Source organism: Trichosurus vulpecula, chromosome 9 (assembly GCF_011100635.1).
Source record: "Trichosurus vulpecula isolate mTriVul1 chromosome 9, mTriVul1.pri, whole genome shotgun sequence".
In the NCBI taxonomy this organism is placed as follows: Eukaryota; Metazoa; Chordata; class Mammalia; order Diprotodontia; family Phalangeridae; genus Trichosurus; species Trichosurus vulpecula.
The window spans coordinates 204,671,965-204,697,921 of NC_050581.1; the positions used below are offsets into that span (position 1 = coordinate 204,671,965).

Consider the following 25,957-nt stretch of genomic DNA (forward strand, 5'->3'; position numbering starts at 1 on the left):
TGTGGGCCACCACCCACCCCTCCACACACAAGAGGTCAGGCCACCGGTCAGCCTCCCAGAGTCAGGGCAGCTCTTCTGGCAGGACGACAAGCTATCATTCACCCCCTCTCCTGGCCAAGCTCAGCGTGCAGACCCTACAGCCGGGCCTCCCCTCCAGGTCTCCCTCCCAGCTTCCCCTTCACATGGCAGGGACAAGCCGGCTCCCCTGGCTAATTGCTACAAGGCCCAAGGTGGGTCAGAACAGGTTCTGGGCCCAGCGTCCCTACCCCTCTGTCACCGATCCCTATGTGCCTGAAGCCAAACACACACCCACAGAAGAAATCAATTCTGTTGGGAGACAAGCTCCAGGTCTGTGGCTCCAAAAAGCAGAGGAAGGCCCTGCCCTCTCCTCACTACCCCCCACCCCTGCTAGTTGGGGAACCTGGCCTCTCATTCATGGTTTGAGGCTCCCCCACCTAGGCTCAGGGGCTGGTGCAGCCGATGTCCCTATCTCCTCCCACCACCTGAAGCCCCCCAGTAGAAGCAGGGCCTCAGGCTCTCATTGACCTGTCTCAGCACCGTGCACGTCAGTGACCTACTCAATACAGACACATACACACACAGGAAAAAAAATAAAACACCATCCTGTTTATATTTCTAAAAATAATGTCCAAACAGGAGACAAACCACTTTTATACAGCCACAAATAAATTAAGCCGTCTTATTTACACCATGAGGTCAGCACTGAGGAGGGGGCTTGTCAGAATGTCCGTCCCAGCGGGATGGAGGCTGAATGGAGTCCTACGGCCACTTTCGGCTTCTTTAAAAAAAATAAACTTTTCTTCCTCTTTCACAGGAACCAAGACAATATTACATTCATTCCAAAGGTTTCCTAAAGCCACGGAGACAAACAGGGAGCTCACTCTGCCTGCCTGCCGAAGCCACCTTTGCCAGGCGGGTCTGAGGAATGTCGCAGCCCCTTCTCTCTGCAGCAGGGTCCTCTTGCCCCTGGGGCACATGCAGGGTCAAACTCTTTGCTGGAGCCTCCTCAGTGTGGGGTTGAGGCATCAAGCCTGACCGAATGCAATCAGGACACATTTAGCAAAATAGACAACATTACCATGTGGCCACAAGGGCACGTGGACACCCTGAGGGGCCTCACAGAAAGGCCGCAGCTTGTCCTGGCCAGCACTAAGGCAGGACCCCTGGCTTCAGAGCAGGCCCTCAGGCCACCTTTTCCAAAAGGACCTGAAGAAGCTGGTCCAAGGGCTCAAGGGGAAGGCGGCTGTCCCCTCAACTGGCCACCTTCTAGGGCTTGGCTTTCCTCCTGGCCGCCTTGTGTTTCTTCCGGCAATCCTAGAAAAAACAAGAGCGCAGCTGCTGGGCCCAGGCGGGGCAGGGCACACCTGCCAGGTAGTTCTGGGTTTACTTCTGCACCAGGGACTCTCCTTCCCCCTACTGGGGGCCTGGGCCCTCATTCACCTGCAGCAGAACCAAGGTTCTGGATTCCCAGTCTTCACTGCTTGGCTGGCTTCCTGAACCTTGCCAGAATGACCCAGGACCCACTGAAGAGAAAACACAAGACAAACGTCTCCAGAAAAGAATGTTGAGGAGATTCTTCCTATAAAACCGGCCCTTCCACCAATGATGACCCCACAGGCTCCCACTTATCCTCCCGTACTCCCCACAAGTACTCCCCACAAGTGACCCTCTGGCCTCTGTCTCCAGACTTCGAGGCAGACTAGAGGGATGTCAAGACCAAACATGGAGGCTGGGGGGAGCGGAAAAGGGTCAACGTAAGGGAAGAGTCCTGAGGGACCAAACAGCCAGGTGCTCAATTCTAATACACACGTGTCCCCCCATCTGTCATCACCGGGGAAGGGGGACACACACAGGACCTGGGGTAGGCTCTGTGGGGTCTCACGAGAAACTGGGTATGTGGTATATGTTGCATGTATGCATGTTCGCACGTGCATGTAAGGCTGGGGGGAGGGGCAGAGCTGATGCTCGAAGCTCACTCTCCTCTGAACTGGTCAAAGGAGGGACAACTCCATGCACACATGTAGGCCAAACTCATATGCCACGTACATATATAGAGGCACACACCCACCATGCACACGCACACACAGACACAGAGGTACACCCACATGCCACATACACCCACGTGTGCAATGCACAAACATGCATACATAGGCACACACACACACAGGAGCACAGCCACATGCCACCCACACACCCACACACAGCTGGTACAGAAATCACTGACCTAACAGGGACCCAGGAAGGAAAGGGAAGGCACGCATCAGGGGATGGGAAGATTAAGGAAGAGATGAGTCCAAAGCCGGACACACCGAGGACACACAAAAGCCTGGGCCGTGGTCTCTGGGGCAGGTGCAGGGAGGCCTCGGGCTGGGGACTGGCTGTACATGCTGTGGTGCATGAAGGTGACAGGATGCCTCCCCCTTGCTTGGGCTGCCTGGGGACCCTGTGGGGGCTTTGGCCGTGCCAGCCTTGGGTCATGCTGCTTTCCTTCTCTCTCCCGCCTCCTGTCCGGAGGGCCCTTGAAGCTCCCCAGGCTTCCCCACAGAGGATTTACAGAAATCTCCCAACTGAAAAAGAAAGGGTGACCCTGCCCTGATGCCCATTCCCACTCCGAGGCCTGAGAGTGGATGGCTGCACCCTACCCTGCCCTCAAGTGCCTTGGGCTCCAGAAGGCCAAGCAAACCTTTTTCTAGCCAGGGCCCCTGAGGGTGACGAGCTGTGCCCTCTCAGAGGTTGGACTAGAGATGTTCTACCCATTAAAATGAAAAACAAACCAGCCTTACCACATAATCTCTCGTCATTCTCAGAGAAAAAGAAAAATCTACTGGTTGGTTTTCCAGATGGCCACACTTCTCTAGAGAAATATAAAGTAAAGCATTTACTTTCAAATGCATGTGACTGGGGTGGTCCCACCCTACCAGCCTCCCTCTGTGGTCCTGCCTCACCAGGCAGGCCAAGGCTGAATGCTTTGGGGGTGACAGAGCTGGCTGGTCAGGGGACACCGTCTTCTGGCTGCTCTCCTCCTCCAGCCCCAGGCTGCCCCATAGGTCTGCCACAGAGGCAGGATCCAATTTAGAGGGACAGCATGACTTGTCACCAAGGAGGTGAAAGCACCAGGCCACATTGTGGCTCTGATGAGGGTGGTGCCCCTGCCTCCTGTCAGAGTTTACAGCTTTTATCAGTAAACCAAAGGGGTGTCGGCACCACAAGTGACCCCTGGGTCAGGACATGCTGGCGCGTGTGCATGTGTGTATAAGGGAGGCCTGATGATGCTCCCGGGGCCCACAGATGGCTCTCGAGCCAGGCTTACTCTGGCTTGGCCACTTCCTGGCTCCCAGTGGCAGGCTCAGACGCCCCCTCATCCTCCTCCGAGCTACTGTCCTGGAAACGAGGGTCCTGCTGCCAGGCCATGCGCCCAGGTGGCCTGGCTTCAGTCCTGTACGGTGCTACACACAGAAAAGAAAGGGGTTAGAGCGCCCATGGAAGGGAGGGCAGCCGAGCAGTGGACTTGGGGACTGCTACCGAGGCTGCTGCTTTCATCTGGGCTTGTTCCTCTGTTTCCATGCCCTCCAAATGGGAAGCCTGGGGTAGAACAAAAATCCTTTCTTGACCAGGAAACAGCTGTTCATACCACACTCACAGGCATTGGCAAGGCGGGGGGGGGGGGGGGGGGGTAATTAATCTGGCTTAAAAATAGGAAACCCCCAAGGGGACAAAAGAGGAGCCACCTACAACCCATCCACATTGTAGATGGGGACCTTGGCTGGAGACTGGGGGGTGACAGGCAGCAGACCTAAGGCCAGAGCTCTGGCCCACTGCTAGTCGTGTGACCTTGGTCAGGGAACTTTCTCTCCACCCTTGACTAGTGGGGATGACCCGCCCCTGAATCAGCCTGGCACCAAGGCAGACTCCGGATTCTTGTATAACCCCAGGGCCGAGCCCCTTCATTAGGCAGAGCGTGCACCTCAGAGTGGGTGTTATTGGGGCAGGCCCAGGCTTCCTTCAGGACAATCAGAGGACCCTACTGCTGTTCCCCTGGCACAGCTCTTACACCCTCCTTCCCGTCTTACAAAGGAGGCCTCTAGGGTTCCTCTGCAAGGTCAGTTGTGGGGCTTTAGACAAGGGCCATGGAGAGCCAGGACTGGCAGGGCCACCCCACTCCCAAGGTGTCTGAGCTCTCTCCTCTGTTTCTCACTTATGGCCATGAGAGTTCCACCCCACGAGCCCCAAACCTCCCTGTGGCATCATAAGAAAAACAAGGCCTCTGCCTGGCAGAAAGGGGAGCCCTTGGGCCTGACCCAGGCACCAGGAACACACAGCATGGGGTGAAGAACCCCACACTCCAAGCTAAAAGCCAGAAGTTACAGGACAGAGGAGGAGGCTTCATGTGATATGAAGAAAAGGAAGAACAGAGCAAGTACAGACACCTGGGGGCCAAAGGAAGCCCCCCAGTCGAGCAAGTGTTAGTGATAACCTGCTCAAAGCCCCAAAGACCCAACTCAAGTTACTACTCAGGGCCCATGAGACCTCATCACGATGGGAGCCTCAGGGCCCGGGGCTTGCTGGCCAGCAGGGGCCTGGAGAGTGGAAACGCAGCCTGGCTGAGCTCCTCAGGCATCATGGTCTGAGGAGGGCAGGGGCCCAGAGGGTGGAAACACAGCCTGGCCGAGCCTGTCAGGCATCACGGTCTGTGGAGGGCAGGGGTCCAGAGGGTGGAAACGCAGCTTGGCTGAGCCCCTTGGGTATCACAGGGGCTCCTTCCTCCTCCTCTTAGCAGTTGGCATTTCCACAGCTCCCACTAGGAGCCAGGCACATAGCACTTATCGAGTATGACCCCTGCCAGATACCCACCACCACCCTGGGAGGTGGGTGCCACAATCACCCCTACTTCATGACGGCATGCCCAGGGTGACCCAGCTGCTAAGTGCCCAAGGCAGGATTTCAGCATTTTCTGCCTCCAGGCTGGCGGTCTGTCATGGAACTTTCTCACACACACACCATAGCCAGCTGAGGCTGGGATGGCTGAGCTGTGCCCCTGCCCCCGGGGGGGCTGAGTTGGGATGGACCACACAGCCCTTACTTACCCTCCTTGACCTCACTGATGTCCGGCCCGAAGAAAGAGAAGGTGAAGTCGCCAAGTCCCACCGGGGGGTTGGGCGCTCCTGGAGCCGTCTCTGTCTCATCGGATGTCTCATTCCAAGGGCCAGTGGCTGCTGCTCCCGGGGCTGGCTCTGTAGCCCTGAATCTCTCCTTGAGATCGGTGGCAATGTTGTAATACAGGTCTTTGGACACTTGGGGCAGCTTCTCAGCCTCTTCTCTTTTCTTTCTTCGCTTGGCTTTGCTGTCGTGGAGAACAGAGACAGGGTCTGAGAGGCAGGAGAACGTGGAGACCACTTTGGGTGGATACATTCCTCACCATGAGTTCTCTGAAAAGAGAAGTCCCTCTGTGCTGCCCATAGGGAGGCGAGAGACCATGAGCTCCACGAGCGCTCACGGCTGTAAGGTCATTGCTCTGCTGTCTTTATGTGGGCCAGCAGGCTTTAATAAGCACCTGCTGTGTGCCAGGCACTGGGCTAAGCACTGGGGATACAAAAAGAAGCCATAGAGAGTCCCTGCCCTCAAGGAGCTCCCAGTCTCAGGGGTAGACAACAGGCAGATAAATACATGTGAGGCAATGACACAGGACAGACAGGAGTCAGGGAACAGAGGAAAGACCCTGGAGCTAAGAGGGGCTGGGGACAACTTCCTATAAAATGCCAGAGGGGGTCAGCAGGCAGAGTGGGGGAGACAGCATCCCAGGCACAGGGGGATGCCCAGAGCCAAGGGCAGCATCTCATTCATGGAGCAGCTGGGAGGTTGATGGGCTGAAGAGGCCGGGGGTGTGGCTGTGCGCTCCCAGGGGCAAGAGAGAGCCCGTGAGACTTTGGCATTAGGCCAGAGACAAGAGACATGAGATGGGGCTGCCACAGCACAGGAGATGGACAAACTGGAGGAGCAGGAGGCCAGTTGCACGCCCCAGAGAGAAAGAGTGACCCAGAGTCAGTGTGGCTGACTCCCAGGACCGTATGTCCAGTCCTTCTGCACCGAGCCCCCCCCCCCCCCCCCCCCCGCCCCCGCCCCGATCACTACTGAGCCTCTGCCTGCTCCAAACCGCTCCTGATCCAGGCCCTCCGGATCACCTGGCACAGACCTGATGCTGCTCCTCCATTCAATCGATGCCAGCAGCTCCTTTCAAGGCCCTCACAAATGCTCCAATCTACCTTTCTGCCTCACTGGACATCCCCCCCGCCAAGGCCACTGGGGCTGTCTCCTGGCTCTTCCCCCATAACATTCCAGTGTGCCAGCACTGGACTCTCCCTGCCGCAGACGGCCACCCTCTGCTTACCCCCGCTGCACAGAGCGCCCTATCCCTCCAAGGTGAAGCCCTCTTGCACGCCACCCCCCCAACCCTGTTGTTTAAGGCCTTTGTCTTTCTGCCTGCACACATACGCACACGCACTCGTGCACACACACACAAGTGTGAGGGAGAGGAGCGGGGGACCTCATTGCCCTAATCATTAGGGATTATTTTAATCTTTGCACCCCCCTGCCTTCCCCCCATCCCCTAGGGGATGCTCAATAAATGTTCCTTAATACTATCGATTGATCAACAAGCATTTTACTAGAACACAAATCTGAAGGCTCTTTTATGGCTGAGATCGCTTGCTTTGAGGGGCTGCAGCCACGAAAACCCCTTAGGGTACACAGCCCAAGCCTCCAAATCTAAAGCAGTCTGAGACGAGGGGGCAGCCTCTGGTCAAACTGTTTGTTCCCCCGGGAAGGAGGGTGGGGAGGTGTTCAAGGGAATGACGGGCATAATGGGACGCTTACCTTTCCTTCTCCTCAAGGTCGACTTTTCTCTCAAACGTGGCGTGGTCCAGCCTCGTTGGATCATAGTGTACAACGTTCCTATGGCAAGGGCAGAGGGGTCGGCAGCAGCCCCAGAGAGGCAGCTGCTCAGAATCAGGGCCTCAGGGCCCTCCCAGCACGCACAGACCCTCCATGCCTGCCCGCGGCCTCGTCCCCCAGCCAGGCCGGTGCCTGTGATGGACGAGGCCCTGGGCTCTGAAGGCGCCTCCCGATGCGGAGACACACCAAGGGGTGCACGCACCTGAACTGCTTTGCAGCCGTCTCCTCTTTGCTCGGTTTTGGAGCCTGATGGCCGACGTGCAGAATGTTCTTGATTACCTCCAGGTTTTTCTTTTTCTCAGCGATGAGCTCCTCTTCCTCGACCGTCTCTACTTCTTTTATCTCTTGAAGGTAAAGTGGAGTCTGAGATGTTAGAAACTGAGAAAGTTTAAAACGTTTTTAAGAAACTCAATGTTGCACAAAACAAGTTCAGATTTCGATTGTTATTGAAGGCACGTAGGCACTGTCAGAACATGTGACAAACAGAATCAATCCTTGCTTCGATAACTGATCTTCCGCCAAGGCTGGCTGACTGCCTGGCACAGGGGAGTCAAATGCACAGGAATTACCAGTTATTCCCCAAAGCTATCTATAGTCAAGAAAAACACTCTAAATTACTGATAAGAGAAATGCAAATTAAACACCTGGAGCACAGCTGTCAGATACAGAAAAGGAAAAGGACAAACTGGGAGGGGGTGTGGAACGAGTGAGACACTAACACATGGTAGACCCAGCAACATCACTGGGAGGTCTGTGTCCCAGAGAGATTATTTCTAGCAGCTCCTTTTGTGGTGGCCAAGAACTGGAAATGGAGGGGACGCCCATGGGTGGAGAATGGCTAAACAAGCTGTAGTACACAAATGTCATGGGACAGCATTGCTCCATAAGAAATGAGAAGCAGGACAGGTGCAGAAAAACCTCAGAAGATTTCCATGATATTCTTATTTGTTTACATTTCACGTTCAGTTGTATTTATTTAGACACCAAGAGCAACACCGTGTGATGACCCCTGTGAATGACTTAGCTATTCTCGACCACGCAAGGCCAGGACTCATGGTGAAGGATGCTGTCTGCCTCCAGGGGAAGAACCGATGGAGTCTGAGTGCACATCGAAGCCGACTTTTTCTTTATGTTTCTTGGCTTTTTTTGGTCTGTGATTTTTTCCTAACACGACTAAGATGGAAATATGTTTTGCATGACTGCAAATGTATAACCTCTATCAAACCGCTTGCTTTCTCAATGGGAGGGTGGGGGTGGTGGTAGAATTTGGAACTCAAAAAAATCTTTAAAAACGAATGTTAAAAAGTTTTTACACATAATTGGAGAAAAAATAAAATACTAAATTTAAAAAGTTTAAAAAGATGAATGTCAAAAACTGTCTTTACAGGCAATTGGGGAAAAATACTATTAAGAATAAGGAAAAATAAAGAAAAGGCATCCATCCTGCCCAAGGCCGCACGTTCTCTACATCCACAGACCAGGACTCCCATCACTGAAGTGTCTCCTCTGATGCTTCATGGGCCAGAGATGAGTTGAGGCCCTCAGGTTCTCAACCCTGGGGCCTTCCTGAAAGCCTCACTGTGTTTCGAGCTGCATGCACACATCAAACACAGACCTAACCCTCTGCCCAGGCCTGATGCTACTTGCTATAATGACACTCCCATCTATTTTCTCTCCAAGAAACAAGAGTCAAGAGAGAGGCAGGAGGGGGTGGGCAAGGGGTCCCAAATCTCAAGATGGCAGTGTGGGGTCAATGTCATAGGCTGAGTGCATGAGAAGTTGTAGAACATGAGAGGTGAGTCCTCAGTAACCATGAAAAGAACAGCTGTGCCAAGGGCTCCAGGGCTGTGGATCTCTGCTCAGTCATTAAATTAGGAAGGCCCAAATAGGACCATGGGCAGAGACCGATGACACTCCTCCAGTAAGATTAGCATTGTCTGGTGGTCAACAGAAAAACCAAAAGAACAGTGAAACTCACCCTCCTCTTCCTCTTCACTCTCACTCTCTAGAAAGCGAGCATCCATTCGAAAGCGGTCATCAGCACCAAAGCGGGCCTGTAAACTCATGAGCTGCCCAAGAGACGATACAGACAATGAATGAGGACAGCGATGAGGACTGGACCTGGGAGTTCTCACTGCTACAGGGATTCCCACATGAGGAAACTCCTTCTGCCATCTTAGGTCGGCCCCATCCCTCAAACTCAGAGCCAGGGAGAGCTGCCCATGCAGAACTCAAACTCTGGGCTTGGTGGTTTCCAGCCCTGCCCTCGGCCCACCGTGCCATGATGCCTCTCTGATCCCCGATAACTCCTCCTAGCCACACTCAGCCCTTCCCACCCAAACCAGAAGAGAATCCCAGACATCTTGTGACAAGCGCTCGCTGACCCAGCAGAACGCGCCACAGTCAAGGTGCATGTCTGTGCAGTTACTTATTCGGGCCAAAGAGGTGGAACAGTTAACAAGCTGCCAAATCAACCAACCTTTTTTCCAGCTTTGCCTTCAAACTGGGGTTTAATTTGAAATCGGGCCTCATCATCATCGGTCTCCTGCTCTTCGTCCTCACTGCTCTCGAAGAGTTTCCCAGAGGTTTTACTGGCCAAATCCTAAAAAATAAAAGAAAACAAAAAACCCCATGGCCATTTAAGAGGAAACAGCAATGACCTTTTTTGCAATAAAATTTCGTGCTTGCATGTCACATAAATGTTATAATTTACAGTAGGAATCCTTTTCTGTATACTGGAAAATGAGTGGCACAACCAGAGCTGTCTGGCTTAGAGAATTCATCACGTTGAACCAAGTAGCACAAGAGGCCTTCTTGCTTCCAAGCCCAGCTTTGCCTTGTTATATAAGACAGCATGGGATGTACTTGAGAAATTGGGATAATGGAACAGACTATGGTTACGTCTTGAAGGAGTCAAAGGAAAAAACTTGAGGACATCTGATGGGCAGAGTACAGGGGACAATGTGGCCTAGCTGGAAGGGAGGACACAGGAAGGGGAGGTTCAGGAAAGGAGGAAGATGATGGAAAGAAATGAACACCAGCAAGAGTCTGCTGGATGACGAAAGAGTCGCCGGCACCAGAGGGACGATCAGAAGCATGGACAGCCCTGGCCCCCAGCAGCGCTGCCCATACGGGACCCCAAGGAGCCTCCGTCACCTACTCGTTTCACTCCGCTTCCTGGAAGAGGCTTTTTATCACCCCCTTTCTCTTCCGTCTCATCTTCACTGTCAGAGCTGAACAGGATGTGAGTTGGTTTGCTTGCCGGACGGCCATCCTGGGGAAACATGGAACGCATCGGAGAACGTCAAAGCATGTCAGTCACAAATCCAGATGGTCAACGTGGGCCAGATGCTGCCTGCCCCCGCCCCCCAGGTACACACGTCCACCCTGCCCCTGGACGGCAGGCATCATCTGTGCTGGCCCCGTTCTCGGCAGCCTTTCCATTCATTCGCTGGCCGACAACCCCAAAGAACCTGCAGGTCCCCTGGCTGCCATGCTGGTGCAGACTAAACATTAGACAGACCAATGGGCTTGCTCAGCAAGAACGCAGCTCATCAACACATTTCATCTAAGGACCATAAAGACTTGAGGGTGTGCCGGGCCACCCCGCCCAGCTTTGGAGGAAGACACTCACCAGGCTGGACAGAGCGCTGTGGACCAGCTGCTTCTGTAGCTCCCGTTCTCTCTTCCTCTCCTCCAAGGCTGCCAAGCGTTTCTGATTATCCTCAGAGTGCTTACGAGGGCTGATGGCATCAGATGGCGTGATTCGAGAAGGCGGGCATTCAGTCTCCCTGGCCTGAGATCCCTTCGGGTCCTGCCCTAGCACATGAGCGGACATGCTGTCCCTCCCAGCAGAGGGTTTGAGGGGCTTCTTGGAATGTGTTTTCAGAACAGCTGGCCCATGCTTGGGCTCTGGACCTGCAGACAGCCGGAGGGTGATGGAATCACTCCTTTCCCACTTGGCATCTCCCATTTCAGTGGCACCAAGGCCACCATCACTTTCCAAGTCTGTCTTACAAGTCTTTGCATGAAGACCCAAGGGTTTCTTAGCGTCCAACGAGGACAGGCTAGAAACAGAAGCATTTTCACATTCAGAACTAGAAGGTGGCTGGCCTCCACTGGCTAGCTGCCTCCTCGGAAGTTTTCCAGGACAGTGTGGAAGACCGTTTGCCCCATTTGCTTCCTTCCCATCTTGGGGTGGGGACATTTCATCACCAGAACAAGTGTTCGAATCAAAGGCTCGTTTTTCCATAGAACTACCAGGAGATGCTTCCTGTTTCAAAGACTTCTGTCCTTTTACCTGAGTGGTGAGCCTGCCATTCTTCAAGGGTTTCTTTGGTGTCTCCCCTCCATAGAGAGTTCCTATGCCTCTGAAAGCCTGAAACTTGGACTTCAACCTATTTTCCTTGGGTGGGTTCTGGTCACTGATTTTCTCTTCCCCTTCTAAGAGGGAAGCCAAAATGTCCTTGGGATTGATGCACCGGGCCCCTTTCTTGGGACCCTTCTTCGTTTTCTGGCCAGAAGCAACGTGCTGTCTCTTGGGGAGAGCCTGCTTGGCACACATGGCAGATGCCCCCAGGTGCTCAGCATCTTCATTTGCCAGCTTCTCGAGGTCAGCCAAGGTGAGGTCGAGGCGATAGCAGTTAGTCATCATAGATTCATAATCCACTTCTTCAGACTCACCACTCTCACTTTCAGGGGGCACATGAGACACTTTAGTGATACGCTCTCCTTCCTCAACCATGGAATTTTTCCTTTTAATCGTTTCTGGGGCATGAGAAGATGATGCATAGTTTGCTCTAGTTTTCAGAAAGTCTTCTTTTTGTTTGCATTTATTTTTTGGTGAAATTTTTGGCTTGTCTTTGCTCCGATCACCATTTCTTCCCCCAGCAATGATTTCATCTGTGTCCCCTGAGTCATACTCTCGGTCATCTTCAGAAACTTGAGTGGCACTGTCTGCAAAAGGGGCCCGGGCGCTTTTCTGTTTCATCCCTGAAACGGTCGCATTTGGCTTGAAATCACTGCCGACAACCTCAAAGGAATCCTTTTGAGTGCTGTTTGTCTCAGGGAAGGTTGTCCTTTGTGATTTCTTCTCTTCTGCTATCATGGCTTTCAACTCTTCTTCAGAATCAACATCGTCGTCAGACATGCTATTTTTGCCTCTGACAATGGGTGATTTTGAAGTGTGAAGAAACCCTGCCTGTAGCTTCTGATCATTCTTACGTTTAGAGAACACTGACATAGGAAGTTCAGTGGGTCTGGAGTTGGCTTTTGGCACACCCAGCTGTTGTGTTGGGTTTGCATGGGCTGGGCATGCCAGCTCAGGGCGTCCCGCAGCCCTGGATGGGGAGCAGTGGCTGCCCCCAACCCTCGCTCTCTTAGGACAGCTTCTGAAGGCAGGAAACTGACCTTGTTGTTTCTTACTCATCATGTCATCTCCTCCTTCCAATTTCCAAGTGAGGTCAGAAATAGAGACAGTACTTGTGACATCCTGTTCAAACTTCTTTAGGTTGTGGCAATATTTTGATGGGTCATATTTTAAGATGTTAGGAAAAGTTAAGGTGGAAAACAAAAATCATTTAACAGACAAGCAAAAATTCTGCAAAACCTACAAATGCAGTACAGTGGACTGGACCTCAAGTCTGGCTTCTGGGGCAGTGAGTGGTTTAAATGAAATGATCTGAGTCTTTGCACCTCTAAATGTCTACTATCTTATAGCCCATGCATGTCAAGGCTCAAGGTTATCTCCCTACACCATTAGCTAGCAGCAATCAGTCTGGGCTGGGTGCAGGTAAAGACAGAATCCAGCAGCCCCAAGTGGCTCACTGTAGGTTCCCAAGAGAACATTCCCACCCCAAGAGGGCCCATCATCAGGACTGGTGTCCAATGAGATGACAGCCTGAGCAGGGGCAGCCAACAGGGGTTGCAAGAGGCATCTCAAATTGGGGCGATGATACTTCCCTCCCAAAGGCATCTCTAGCTCATCCACAGGATTTCACTGGGAGATAATGGAAACGGACTCATTGCCAAGGACACTGCTGATCTTTCCAGAGAACAACCCCCTTCCCCTGAATCCATCCTACACAGCTTAGTGACTTTAACACTCCTATAATGCCGCTTCTTGCCTAAGTTTATGACGACTCACTGCAGGGCCCACGGGCTTCCCAGCCTTCCATAACCCGACCCCAGGCTGCCTAACGTGCTCCTAAACCCCGACAGAGTCCATCAGCCAGTTGCTGACCATCAGACGCTGGCAAGACCCTTTGAGACCCTCTGATTATGGGCTTGGCCAGGCCTCAGGCCATCGTTCCCTCTGTAATTCCAAACTCCTCCAGTTTGCTGGATCTCGATCCCACCACCATCTAAACTGACGATCGCCAACTGCCTGCGTTGTCTGTCCCCAGCCAGACTTTCTATTTTGTATGAGGGAAGACGCTATGGCCGGCTGGCCACGGACACCCTATCGGGGTTAAACAGATGCTGGGTAGTCCCCAGGTTACCAGACTCTGGCATACCGCAACTGAAAATGTCACCTGAATACAGAGTCTGCGTGCAGGATCAGTTAGGAAGGATATTTTACGTCTGTTCTGGCTTCGAAGGTGAAGGACAGGTAGAACTCTCCCAAACTTACTCACAACCCAATCCTAGAGGAGAAAGAAAACAATGTATTAATGACACAAATAACTGAGGCAGAGTCCAAGGACCAAAGGCAGAGCCAACAAGTGACAGAGTCTGAACTCGGAGAGTGGGCTGGGTGGATGGAGGAGTCTGGGGTGCCCCTTCTGACCCTCTGCCTGGCCTACACCTGCCTTGTGTCCTGGGACCTCTGTTCCTGGCACGGCTTTCATGTGGAACTCCAGGCCTCCGTTCTTCCTCAGGGCAGTCACAGGGTCTGTGGTGGGGCCATCTGGGGGCCGCTGCTGCTGCTCTGCTTGGGCCTGAAGCCTCTCCTTTGCCAACCTGAAGCCCAGAACACCAACAAGAGAACCAAGGTAAGCCCTTGCTCAGGCAGGAGGGGGCATCTGGCACCCGAGGCCCTGAGGCCCCCCACTACCCATCAGTATCTGTAACCTTGTCCCTCTCCTACGCTCCCCCTTCTAAGGGCAGGGGTATCCCCCATGCTCTGGGTCCTACCATGGCACAGACTTTCCTCAGGTCTCTGTCCTGTGCTCCTCAGCACCTCAGGGCACTGCACACTAGGGAGCGCCCCCTTCCAGAAAGCCTTGCTCCTGACACCTCCTGTCCCCTGCATGTGCTCCCTGGGCGTCTGGTCATAGCTCCACCCCAACTCCAACGCTCCCCTACGTGTGAATGATTCAGTCTGTGCCCTCCATCTGCCTGCCGCCATGTCCTGGGGGTTAGCAGCAAAGGATCATGGGGAAGCCTGCAGCAGGGGCTCAGAACTCATGCTTCTGGGAGGGAGAGAACACAACAGGGCGAGCCCCTGGAAGCTGCTGCCCAGACTCGCCTTCTCTGCTGGAGCCGCTGTTCTATTTGTCCTCGCCTTCTCCAAACTGTCCTCCCACAAACTTGGGTACAGCCAGAGACTTCCTTTCTGGGCCCCCCATCATCCACTCTTGCCACCAGCAGGGGTGCCTCTCTCCTCCCCGGCTTCTCTGCTGTACCATCACACACAGACAGCAGTGCCTCCAGCCCTGGCACATAACAATGCCCACCCAGTCTTCCAGCAGTTTAGAGTCTCGTTCCTTGGCCTGGCATTCCAGGCCTTTGACAGGGCTACATCACTATGGTTCCTCAAGACAGCCAGCCTCCCAGTCTTTGCTCAGCTGCTCCCTGTGCCAGGAATGCCCCATCTAGCCACCCTAATGCCCCCTCTTCCAGGAAGGCAGCCTGGGATGCAGGGAAAGGATGGCCCAGCCTGTCCTTTTCCTGCTCTCACCTCAGTGTTCTTTACGATCCAGCCTTCACTTGACCTGCGGGGCGAGGGGGACTGCTGCTCTGATAGCAGGGACCCCCTCTCACTCAAACCGACGGGCCACATAGTGTTAGGCACAGCGCACCCAGTTAACAGTTACCGTGTCCAGAGTCAGCTAGTGCAGTGAATAGAGTGCCGACCCTAGAGTCGGGAGGACGTGAGTTCAAATCTGACCTCAGACGCTAACTAGCTGTGTGACCCTGAGCAAGTCACTTCACCCCATCTGCCTCAGTTTCCTTACCTGTCAGATGAGGGGGAGAAGGAAGTGGCCAACTCTCTAGTATCTCAACCAAGAAAATCCCAAATGGGGTCACGGAGAGTCAGACGTGACTCAAATGACTCAACGACAGCATGAAGCTGTGGTGCCATCGGGAGACGACACACCCGGACTCCCCCTACGTCCCCTTCCCCAATGTAGCCTACCCTCCCCATGGAGAGAAGGAAGAGAAAGTCAGTCACAGGAAGTGGCAAAGCTATGGCTTGGAGCTGGCTCCCCACTCCCTGCAGAGGGCCTGCTCCATCCTGGGAAGGGCATCCCCTCTGCCCCTCACACAGTCAAGGGAAACTTAATGAGTGCCAACTGTATGCCAGGCACTAAGAGCGCACGCCCCCTTCCCCAAAACCAAGGCCATGTACGCACACGTATATATGTATACACACACACACACACACACACACTCACACTTACCGCCCTCCCCCCCAGCCTAGGCTCTGTACATACCCCGCCCCTCCACACACATAGACACTCACTGTCCTCCCCCAGCCAAGGCTGGCTCTCTGGCCTGGCCTTTCCATGCTGTGACCCCCACGACTCGCTCTGCAGCTCTGCCATCCCATGGACGGACTGGATGGCAGGCGGGGCCCCCGATACCTGTGCAGGAAGCTTTCTTTGGCCAGCTGGACCTGCAGTGTGCCGCCTTTCCAGGTGGTCTTGTTTAAAGCAGACAAACCTGTGGAATAAACCGTTGGGGGCTTAGACAGGCAGGTGCCGCACCAGGCGTGGCTTCCTTCTTCAGAACAAGGACCAGGAGGTGCCATGGGCTCCTCGGCCAGCATCTTCCCCCAACAGCTGGGGGAAGGGAGGGAAGGGAGCACCTGGCCCAGGGTTCTTCTGGGACTGTAGGAGGGCCACAGGGTGCGCCAGGCCTCTGCCTCTACCTGGCCCTACAGAGACACCCTGGCTGACTACAGCTGCTATCCCAGTCCCTGACCAGGCAGACTGAGGGCAGCCTCAAGAGCCAACCCATGGGTGTGGCTTTGCCCAGTTGATAAACCCAGGCTGCCTCTGCCTTTCAGCATTTCTGCGTCACTTGCCCCAACACGAGGGACCGAACCATTTCCTGGGGTTCTCCTAGATCCAAACCACCTGACACCGGGGGGGGGGGGCACGGTGAAGGGGAGGGGGTCCTGCCTGCCTGACATCACTCTGGCCAGGCAATCTGTATGTCTCCTTTTGCCGGACCCTCAGCTCTGAGCTCACAAAATCTACTTCTCACACAAGTTGAGGGAGGCAGGGCTACAATTAGGGGCGGGGAGACCCTCTAGTGGAGTCTGGCCGAGCTTGAGGCATCCCGGGATCTGCCGGCCAACGTCTCGAGCCCCTGTGCTCGGGGCTGGGAATGTGTGTGTGTGGGGGGGGTGTCTGATGTCTGTGTTGGCCAGACAGCCCCCGGACAAGGGGGCTCAGGCATGGATGCCATGCTTAGACAAAGGTGCAGTACTTCCACCCGGACAGCAGCCAGGATGGTGGGCCCGAGCTCACACTGCGTGAGGGCCTGGAGAAGATGGAGGGCAAATGCAAGAAGTGGCCCGAGCCTTGGGATGGTGCGGCCAGGGCAGGCCAGCTCCGTCACCCCCACGACAGACCGCAGAGCACTAGGCACGTGAAGGCTTTTCCACCACTGGGCGCAGCTGGCAGGACTGTCTCCTTTCCGAGGGTAGGAAGGAGGGTCCAAGGTCCTGCTTCTGGAGGGAAGGAGGAGCCGGCCTTGATGACAGCACCCCCCAACACTCCTGGTTTTGAGCACAGGCCTCACAGAGGCTGCAGGGCCTGATCTCAGGAGGCTGGACCTCCAGGATCCTTCAGGCGGCCCCAGACTTACATCTCTTCAGGTCTCCTTCGGACAGCTTGATGTTGACATAGGCGAAGGTCTTCTCGGGGCTCCCTAAGAAACAGACAAGGGACGTTTAGTGAAATTCGCATCCAGCTGATATTTTTTAAAAATCCACTGATTTACGACCTATTGTTCATTGTCATCCTCTGTACCTTTCAATAAAGTAGTTATGGAGAAGCTGTGGGAAAATTGGAACACTGTGCCATTGTTGGTGGAGTTGTGAGCTGATCCAATCTTCCTGAAGAGCAATTTGGAACTTTGTCCAAAGGGCTATAAAAATGGGCATACCCTCTGACCCAGCAAAACCACTTCTAGGGCTATATCCCAAAGAAATCATACAAGTGGAAAAAGGACCCACATGTTCAAAAATATTCATAGCAGCTCTTTTTGTGGTGGCAAAGAATTGAAAATCAAGGGGGTGCCCATCAATTGGGGAATGGCTAAACAAATTGTGGTATGTGAATGTAATGGAATACAGTTGTGCTATGAGAAATGAGGAGCAGATGGACTTCATTATAACCTGGAAACCGACTCACGGGAACTGATGCTGAGTGAGGGGAGATCATTACACACGATTACAGACACACGGTATCTGTGATGACTAACTCTGATAGACTCGGCTCTCCTCAGCAATGCAAGGTTCAGAGACAGCCCCAAAAGACTCATGATGGAAAATGCCACTCACATTCAGAGTAGGAACTTGTGGAGTCTGAATGCAGAAGGAAGCAAACTACCTGCTCCCTTTTTTTGGTTTGTTTTTGTTTGTATTTCTGCTTTGTTTCTTCCTTCTCATGCTTCATTCCATTGGTTATAGTTCTTCTTTACAACTTGACTATTGTAAAAGTTTGTTTAGTGTGAAGGTAGAACCTATATTGGACTGTATGTTGTTGTGGGGGGGATGGGGAGGAGAGGAAGGGGGAGAAAATTTGAAACTCAAAAACTTGAGGATCTGAATGCTCTAAACTAAAACTAAAACTAAATTAATTAATTAAAAAATTCGCATCCAGGTGATGAGGCTGAGGTTGCTTTTTTCTTTTGTTATTACAGTTTTTTAATTTTACAAGAACATAAGTTATACAACTTAAAAAATAAGATTCAGTAATTAAGCAGTACATCAAAGTAGTTCAGCCAACTGCTATGGAGAGACTGCCACCATTCAAAATCGTAGGGCATTCTTACGTCCCTATGTAGTGCCCCACACGAAGATCATGCCCCAGAAATTGAGGGTTTTCCAACACTCCAGACTATGTATGACATATGTAATGTGAAAGCTTTACTGTACTGTTTATCTCACAAACCGGCCACTTACATGAAAATAGAAAAAACACAGTTTGAGTTTAGTCAGTCAATCTTTCTAAAACTGGCTAATCTCTACCCAAATTGAATTGTTAAAACTTGCCCTTTACAGGAAAAAGAGCATTTTAATGCAAAAGGTTTTCTGACCATTCAGATGCTATTTCTACCGAGTTTTTATATGCCAGAGTGAAAACGAGAAAGCAGATGTGCTCGTGCTCCAGACAAGCAGGGGAGGCAGCGTCAGGGAAAGGAAGAGACTGGCCCTGGGTAAGGGGGCACAGGGGATCTTCACTGCGTCACTGGAAATGAACAAGACTCTAAGGTCCTCCCGGAGAAACTAACTAGAAATGTAATTTACAACCGGTCGCTTTTGAAAAACTCGGTCAACAAGTAAGTGAAGGCGACTTCCCTCTTATCTGTGAACAGGCTGACATCACTACAGGGGGAAAAGCGCCTTCCCCCCTTTAGAAGGTCTCAGAGCTGAGTCCCGCCCCAGGGAGCTGTGGCTCTCACCCCCCGGAGAGGGGGGCGTCTCTGGGCCAGAGCAAAGGGGTCCTCACCGCTCCCCCATCCCTGCAGAAAGGGGCAGGGGCGGGCCTGCGGGGGGGGAGGGGCCGCCTCCAGTCCAGCGATGGGGCCACAAGGAGCGGATGGTGGGGATCAGACTTGAGCCCCTCCTCAGCACAGCCCGGCCTGCCCCATCCCAGACCAGGGGTGTCTCCACGGGGGGGCTTCCGCGCAGGGCGGGGCTTACGGGAGGCCTGAGAGGCAGCAGAGGAGGGAGAGTGCTCCAGATCCGGGGGACAAATACCCAAAGGCCAGAAATGGAGTCTTGGTGGCAAGAGCAGGGGACCGGGGTCCCTGGCTGGACCAGGACTGACAAGATGGGCTGGGCCGCGAGCCCAGGGCTTGGAATGCCGAACATTTTGCCCCTGGGGGCCCCGGGAAGCTACGGGGGCGGCAGCCCCAGCAGAGGTACCTACGCGAAGGCTGGATCTGGGGAGCCCCACCACTTCGGCCCTCGTGCGGCCTTACCGAGTTCATTCACTCGAGACACGAGCTCCACGGAGGACACGTCCCCGAAGCGGCCCAGCTGCGAGCGAACGTCGTCCTGCGTGACCGAGGGGCCGAGGCCGCCCACGAAAAGGCGCCGCTCTCCGGTACTCGCTGCCATGATCATGCCCGCCACCTGAGCCTCGCGCGACCCGGACTTCCGGTCCACGTGCCACGGCTTCCGGTCACGTTGACGCGCGGCTGTCCATTCTCCCTCCCCCCCCACGCCAGCGAGACCCCAGTTCCCGCGTCCAAAGTTCCGGGACTCCATTCCCACCCCGTCGGCCTCTCCGGCTCCTGACTCTATCCCTGTCTTCTCTGTGTCTCTTGTGGTGTCTTCGCTTCTACTGGTGGTGATAAGCTGCCCTCAGTTGTCTGCTAAGTTAGGGAGCTCATGAATGTCGGCCGGGCTCGGTTATCCAGGGGGAAGCAAAATAAAGGGACACCTCTCCCGGCTCGCTCCTCTTCCCCCGCCCCCTCCCCACCGCCATGCTCTTTGACCCCACCTTCTCGTCAGTGCTCACGCGCAGAGCTGGATGCGGAAGTTTTTCCAACGTCATTCAAGGGCCCGCTTGGGACTAAACCAATCCTCCAAGTGGGGGGGTCCAGAAGCAGCGGATGCCGGGTACTAGCTCCCCGCAGGCGGAGTGGGGGGACTCTTCAGGGAGGGCGGGCTCATTACTCTCACGCCGGTCTCAGCGGCCGCTCCAGTGCGCTCCGCGGTGGGGCGGGCTCAGCCAGGCCCGGTCCTCCCCGAGCTCCATCTCTCCCCCCCAAGGATTGGGAAAGTTGGTATGTGCCGGCAGCACGCGGGAGACTTGAACAGCTGGGCTTGGGCGCGCGCCGCGGCGCCTCCAGCCTCTCTCTGGGCCTGCCTGGCTCTGCCCAGCCATGGACAGGGAGCGGGAGCGGGAGGAGCAGCAGCGGGAGCTCCGGACCTTGCGGACTGAGATCGCGGCTCTGCGGAGACGCCTGGAGCACGGGCATCCCGCCGCCGCCCTGGAGCCGGAGCCGGACCGGTAGGCGCCCAGCCCAGGCGGGGCCCTGCCTGGGATGGGGTACCAGGAGGAAGGGCCAGCTAGGGAGGAAAGAGCTCGGAGGCGGGAGCCAGCGCAGCCCCTGGGGAGATGGGGGGCCCGGGAACGGAACTGTCTAGTGACAGGGAGGGGAACAGCAGCGTGCCAGGCGGGGGGCACTGCCGGTGCAAAGGCAGGGAAGCAGGAGGGAAGGGCCTCCATCCAGGAGCAGCAAGGGGGCTGGGGTTATCGGCAGCTGATGGAGCGTGCGGGGAGAGGGACTGGGTGAAGTGCGGAGGGCGCCCCTCTTGGGACTCCGGCCAATGAAGGGGTTGGGGGCGTGGTGGGTGTGAGGGGGTGGTCCCTGAGCCAGGGGGAGGGGGGCGGGGGATGGGCGGTCAGAGTCGCCCCGAGGAAGGGGAGGAATCCGGCCAAGAGAGGGACCGTGCACCCCCTTACGCACACGTGTACACGCACAAACACGCATGTACCTTCGCGAGCATCCGTGCACTTGCACGCGTGTAAACACCCACTCACGCCCCGCGCGCCCCGATATGCGCGTGTGCTCACGCATGTACACGCAGGGAGCCCCGGGGGCGCACACGCACAGAGGCCACCCCTCGGGCGGGTGGAGGAGCCGCCCCGCTCACCGTCCCGGTCTCCTCGCTCCAGGAGCTTCTGCCCGGAGGACCCGCGGGCTGGCGCTGGCGGCCAGGAGGCGTCGAGGGGTCTGGAAGCCCGGCTGGGGCGCGTGGAGGCCGGCATCTCCCTCCTCTCCGGGGTCACGGGCGTGAGGATCGCGGACTTCTCCATGACGCGGCTGGAGCTCCCGGGCAGCGGCCAGAGTGCCCATCGCGGTGAGCGTCCGGCCGATCGTGCCTCTGCGGGCTGGGTCCGGGGAGGTTTCCTGGGGGTCCGTCTCGAGGATCGCACCGACCCCCCCCCCCAACCCCGGCCGTGATCTGAGCCGGTGACACCCTCCCCCGATGAGAGAGCGTCTGGTCTGGGTCAGAGGGAAACTGAGGCCGGGGGCCAGGACGGCCGCCTTCCCTGTGGCCCGGGGAAAGACCGGCCTCTGCAGTCTCCCGGTGTGGAGAGCTCCTCCAGAAGTGCTGAGAGCACCCCGTGGGGGCCCTGGGGGGGGCCTCCCTCGCTTCTGTTTACACCCTGAGGACCCGGAGCCAGCAATTGACGGGTTTGGTGAAATGCCTCTCAGAAGAGCCAGCCCCAGCGGTTGTGGGTGGACGGCCCATCGGGAGGGGAGTCCTGGCCGGGGTGCTGGTCCTGGCTCTGCAGAGAGTCCCATAATGTATTGGGGTCGGGTTTCAAGTGAGGCTTTTGACCCGGATGCCGTTCAGGGACCTTCCCTTGAAAAATAAAGTGACCCACCCCCCCCCCAGAACCTGAACAGTATTTCCAATAATCGAGGGGCCTTCAAAGATTGAAATCTCCGGGGGGCGAGGGGCCTGGAAACTGCTCTAAAGCCCGGATGGTTGGGCCTGAAGGAGCCTGAGGAGAAACCGTCAGTGGGTCAATAAACACTCATTAAATTCCTTCTGTATGCTAGGCATGATGCTAATCCCGTTAAGCACCTACTATGCGCTGGGCACCTCTAAGCACATTAAGTGCCTACTAGATGCCGGGTGCTGGGCTAAGTGAATTAAGCACCTTCCACGTGTAGGTGCTGGGCCAGTGACATGAAACGCCTACTGTGTGCCTGGTACTGTGCTAAGCCCTGGGGATGCAGAAGGAAGCAGAAGACGGCCTGCCCTCGGAGAGCTCACCCTCACTTCCTATCCCAGGGGACTGGTGAGGGGGCAGCCCGGCGGCCAAGCGATTGTGTTCGCTATGTGGCGTCTGCACTGGCGGGTTTTTTAAGAGAAGTGCCGGCCCTGGATCTGCAAACACGACCCTGTTTTTTCTATTACAGACGGGCTGAGGATCCTGCGAAAGGGCTACCTGGCTGGAGAGTGCCACACCCTTCCCTTTCAGCTTGAGTTCCAGCTTCTGGAAACACAGGTGAGTGGGGAGGGCAGGTGAGCCCCACGCTCCATCCGTCTGCCCATCCATGGGGTCCCCCCATTACTCCAGGTGCCAGGCAGCAGCTGGGAGCCAACAGGAGTCCTGCACCCCATCCGTCTGTCCATCCATGGGGTGCCCCCCTTACTCCGGGTGTCGGGGGGCCTTGCCCCCATTCCAGGAGACTGGGGATGCGCCTGTGAGGGTAGGAGGCCAACCCAGCCATCCCAAGGAGCTGCAGACAGGAAGGGATGATGAGAGCAGGGCAGAGTAAGTACAAGTAACTGGGGTGGGCAGAAATCAGGGGAGGCTTCTTGAAGGAGGAAGCCTGTGAGCTTGAGCCAAGCTTCGGGATTCCAATCAGGGAGTGCAGAGCTCTGGGCCCTCCAGGCGTGGCTTATTATCCTTATTTTACAGATGTGGAAACTGAGGCATACAGAGGTGAAGGGACTGGCTCAGGATCACCCAGCTAGTCAGCGTCTTAGGTCCATTCAGCCTCGGGTTCTCAGACTGCACACTCAGCTCTGCACATAGTGGGTGGTCTGTGTAAAGGTGTGGAGGTGGGAGATTTTCTATCATGGCTGGAAAATAGCAGAATTTGACTGGCACATGGGGAAAGGAGGTGAACCCAGCCCAGAAGGCCAAGCACTCAATTATAAGGTGGAGCCAGTGGGGGGTGGGGTGGGGTGGGGGTGGAGCTTTCCTAGCCTCAGGGGTTTGCACCTGAGTCTCCAGGCAAGTCCCTGCTGCTGCCTGGGGCCCTTCTGGGCCCCTCCCTCTTCTGCCTATAGCCCTTTCAAGAAGGGCCTTGAGAACAGGACCCTTGGGGTCAGCTGTGGCTCGAGGTTCTAGATCAGGCCCAGGGTGGCAGACTCAGGCAGTGTGTAGTGGGGCTGATTGGTTGAGATCTGGCAGCCGCTGGGGGGATGGGAAGGGAGGTCCAGGCGTGACCCACCTCCTTTACAGTCGCTGGCGTTTGTCCGGCGATCGCCAGCAGAGGGAGACGTTTTATCGCTGGGAATTGGAGAAGTCTCTGAGAACTTGGGCTGTACCCAGAGATTTCTTGGGGCATCACGGGAGGGTGCCAGTCTTTGAGCCTGCCCTGAGGCCACTCTCTAACAAGTGGGAACCTGAGGGGGGCAGGCTGGAGCCGGAAGGAACCTTTGGTGTCATTGCTTTGTACAGGGAGGAGCCTGGCCCCCAGGGGTACGCTGTCCTGTCCAGGGTCACATGGTCAGCGAGGCTCTGTGTGGGATGGAATGGTCCCGAACACACGCCCCGGGAGATTAAGCTCTCAGGATGACCCCCACGACCCTCTTCTCAGAGGTCCGGCGTCCTTTTGACCCCCGCAGTGTGTGAGGACCGGGGTGCTCTGAGCAGGCAGTGGTGTCCCGCAGAGCCAGCCCGAGCAGACTTGGCATGACCTCACCTTGCCCATCCCCTGCCCACCTTGGTCGCCTTCTTAGCACTGCAGGCCTCGTATTCCCTGACTGAGCTGTTATGGACCAGGTTCCCTTTTATGTTTCCTCTGTTAGCCTCAGATCCTGCTCTCTCGGTACCCTTTTCTCCCAGAGTAGAGGAGTGGGGTCGGGGCCGTGGCAAATAGAGACTTTCTGAGATGCCTCTCACAACCTTCCTTGACCCAAGTACTGGAATTTGTCTTGGGAGCAGTCGCGCAGGACCAAGTACAACAAGACCGATGCCTGGCCCCATCACCCTTTCTCCTCCTGAGGTGGGCATGTGCAGTCCCTCCTGCCCTGCAGAGAGCCCCCAGGGCCCTGCTTCCCTCTCTATGTGGAGCTTGGCTGCTGCCTGCCCTTGAGAATCCAAATCGCCTTGACTTTTTGTCATTTCTACCCACAATTTTTTGTTATCAGTTACCACTCCTTGCAGCCCCTCTTAGCTGGGATTCATCCACATTTCTTACCCAGAAAGGCTCAGATGGAGGAGAGGTGGCTCAGCTTCCTTCCTTCCCTACCACGCTCCTCAGTCTGTTTGTCCACACCTGTATGATCACACCCGGAACCCTCAGAGCCTGGTCTTGCTCAGCTTTCCCCTCCCTCATCCCAGCCCTCAGCCAGAGACAAGAGTCTTTCAAGGGGGGAGCAGCAGGAAGAAGCCTGAAGAGCTGCTCTGCCAGGACTGCCACCCCCCCCAAACTAGAAACAGTCCCTAAAAAGAAAAATAAAATGTCACTTGGTGAAGGAAAACTGTGACTACTCTCTGTGGAGCCGGGCTGCCTGCCTTGGCCATGCCCAATGCCCCCACAGTTTCCCCTGCTGCCCGCTCTCATCTCACTGCCTGTTGGGGTTGGAATCCCGTATTCTGCTCCATGCTTTGGCCCAGGACGGTCTGAGCATCTGGAGGCCAGCTACCACCCTGGGAAGGCTCCAGGCAGATGAAAGGTGATACCAGAGCCTCCCTTTTGTTCCATTCACCGTGGGTGGTGCCTGCACAGGGCCCGAATGTTCCCCCAGGCCTGGCCGCTCGGGTTGCTCCAGCCCCGCTTTGTCCTCCCTGTCCCCTGCCCTCCTGGGTCCTCAGGGCTGCCCCATGGTCCCCGTCACTATGGCCAGAGGGTGTGCCCTACGGAGACCTCCTTGCAGCAGCTTTAGTTCACCCTCAGGCTACCTTTGCCTGCCCCTTGCTCCACTCTCATCCCTGAACAGAAAAAGTCTAAGTTTTTAAAAATTGTGACATAGCAGAAATTCTGAGCAGAAGAGACTCATAGGATAAAATTCTTTAGCCATTCGAGTTGAAGCGTCAGGGGACGGGATGGAAGACATGCCAAAGCTGGAATTGAACTGGGCCATAAAACATGAGCATTTTGGGAAGAAGATTCCAGGAGATTCCAAAAGCCCAAGAAGAGACAGCAGATGTGGAGATGATGGCACAGGCTGGCCCCGGCAGTGTACCGCTTCAGGAACCTTGGGTGGCAGCTCACCACGTGCCAGACGAGCTCTTGAGGAGGACCCTTGGGGCCTGCAGGGAAGAGATTGCCCTGGGACCTGCTGGGGAAGCTGCTGTCCACAGATGAACATAAATATTTGCCACAAACCCAGCTTGGGAGCAGGAGGGGATGGGCTCACGGCACTCCCTGGCTCAGGTGGGACAAGGGAGTAGATTTGGGAAACAGCCAGAAAGCCAAACACTCAACTATAACACGGAGCCAGAAGACGCGGAGAGGGGAAGAAGCTGCATCGCCGGGAGTGGGCCGCGCTAGGCTCAGCTGCTGCTTTAAGAGCCGTCGGGGGGGGGGGGGGTGGCAGGTCCCTGGCACTAAGTCTGGCACCCCTTGGCATGACTTCCTCATCTCCTGAGGCCCAGACTCTGGCCTTGAGAAATGCAGGGCCTCCCGCTGACTGACAATGAAATGACTGTCCAAGCTCTGAGGGAGGGAGAATAATCATGTTTTTAGTTCAGTGCTTATACATTGTCTCCAGTAGAGTCAAAGACTGTGCCTCCCTTTTTATCCCTGTGCTTAGGACTGTGCCTGGCACATAACAAGCACTTAAGAAGTGCTCGTGACTTAAATTCTTGTTGAGTCTCCTTCT

At 55.4% G+C, this 25,957-nt stretch overlaps 2 protein-coding genes across 2 annotated transcripts in view; one reads left to right on the forward strand and one right to left on the reverse strand.

Annotated features, from left to right (window-relative positions):
* Window positions 1–608: 608 nt before the first annotated feature.
* Window positions 609–19,498, reverse strand: NOL8 (nucleolar protein 8). Its single transcript, XM_036739029.1, has 16 exons — window positions 19,351–19,498; window positions 17,008–17,070; window positions 15,777–15,855; window positions 13,779–13,929; window positions 13,545–13,613; window positions 10,604–12,514; window positions 10,130–10,243; window positions 9,449–9,571; window positions 8,948–9,038; window positions 7,172–7,313; window positions 6,892–6,969; window positions 5,106–5,362; window positions 3,332–3,467; window positions 2,805–2,875; window positions 1,462–1,544; window positions 609–1,335 (listed from the first exon to the last, which is right to left on the reverse strand). Exons 1-16 carry the CDS (start codon window positions 19,493–19,495, stop codon window positions 1,288–1,290), a joined length of 3,561 nt encoding a protein of 1,186 aa, XP_036594924.1. The 5' UTR covers window positions 19,496–19,498; the 3' UTR covers window positions 609–1,287.
* A 761-nt stretch (window positions 19,499–20,259) lies between these two features.
* Window positions 20,260–25,957, forward strand: part of LOC118832343 (centromere protein P) — a 202,489-nt gene continuing 196,791 nt past the window's right edge. The window contains exons 1-3 of the mRNA XM_036739699.1: window positions 20,260–20,387; window positions 21,060–21,247; window positions 22,315–22,403. Of these exons, the coding sequence (XP_036595594.1) occupies window positions 20,260–20,387; window positions 21,060–21,247; window positions 22,315–22,403 (405 nt within the window). The remainder of the gene's footprint in view (window positions 20,388–21,059; window positions 21,248–22,314; window positions 22,404–25,957) is intronic.

Bases quoted from the DNA above. Each gene is read 5' to 3' on its own strand.
- NOL8 (XM_036739029.1), bottom strand. From the start codon at position 19,495: ATGATCATGGCAGCGAGTACCGGAGAGCGGCGCCTTTTCGTGGGCGGC. The intron at 17,071-19,350 runs GTAAGGCCGCAC...TCTGTTTCTTAG, and splicing joins GTCTCGAGTGAATGAACTCG to GGAGCCCCGAGAAGACCTTC. The intron at 1,545-2,804 runs GTAAGGCTGGTT...TTTTCTCTTCAG, and splicing joins GAATGACGAGAGATTATGTG to TGGGTCCTGGGTCATTCTGG.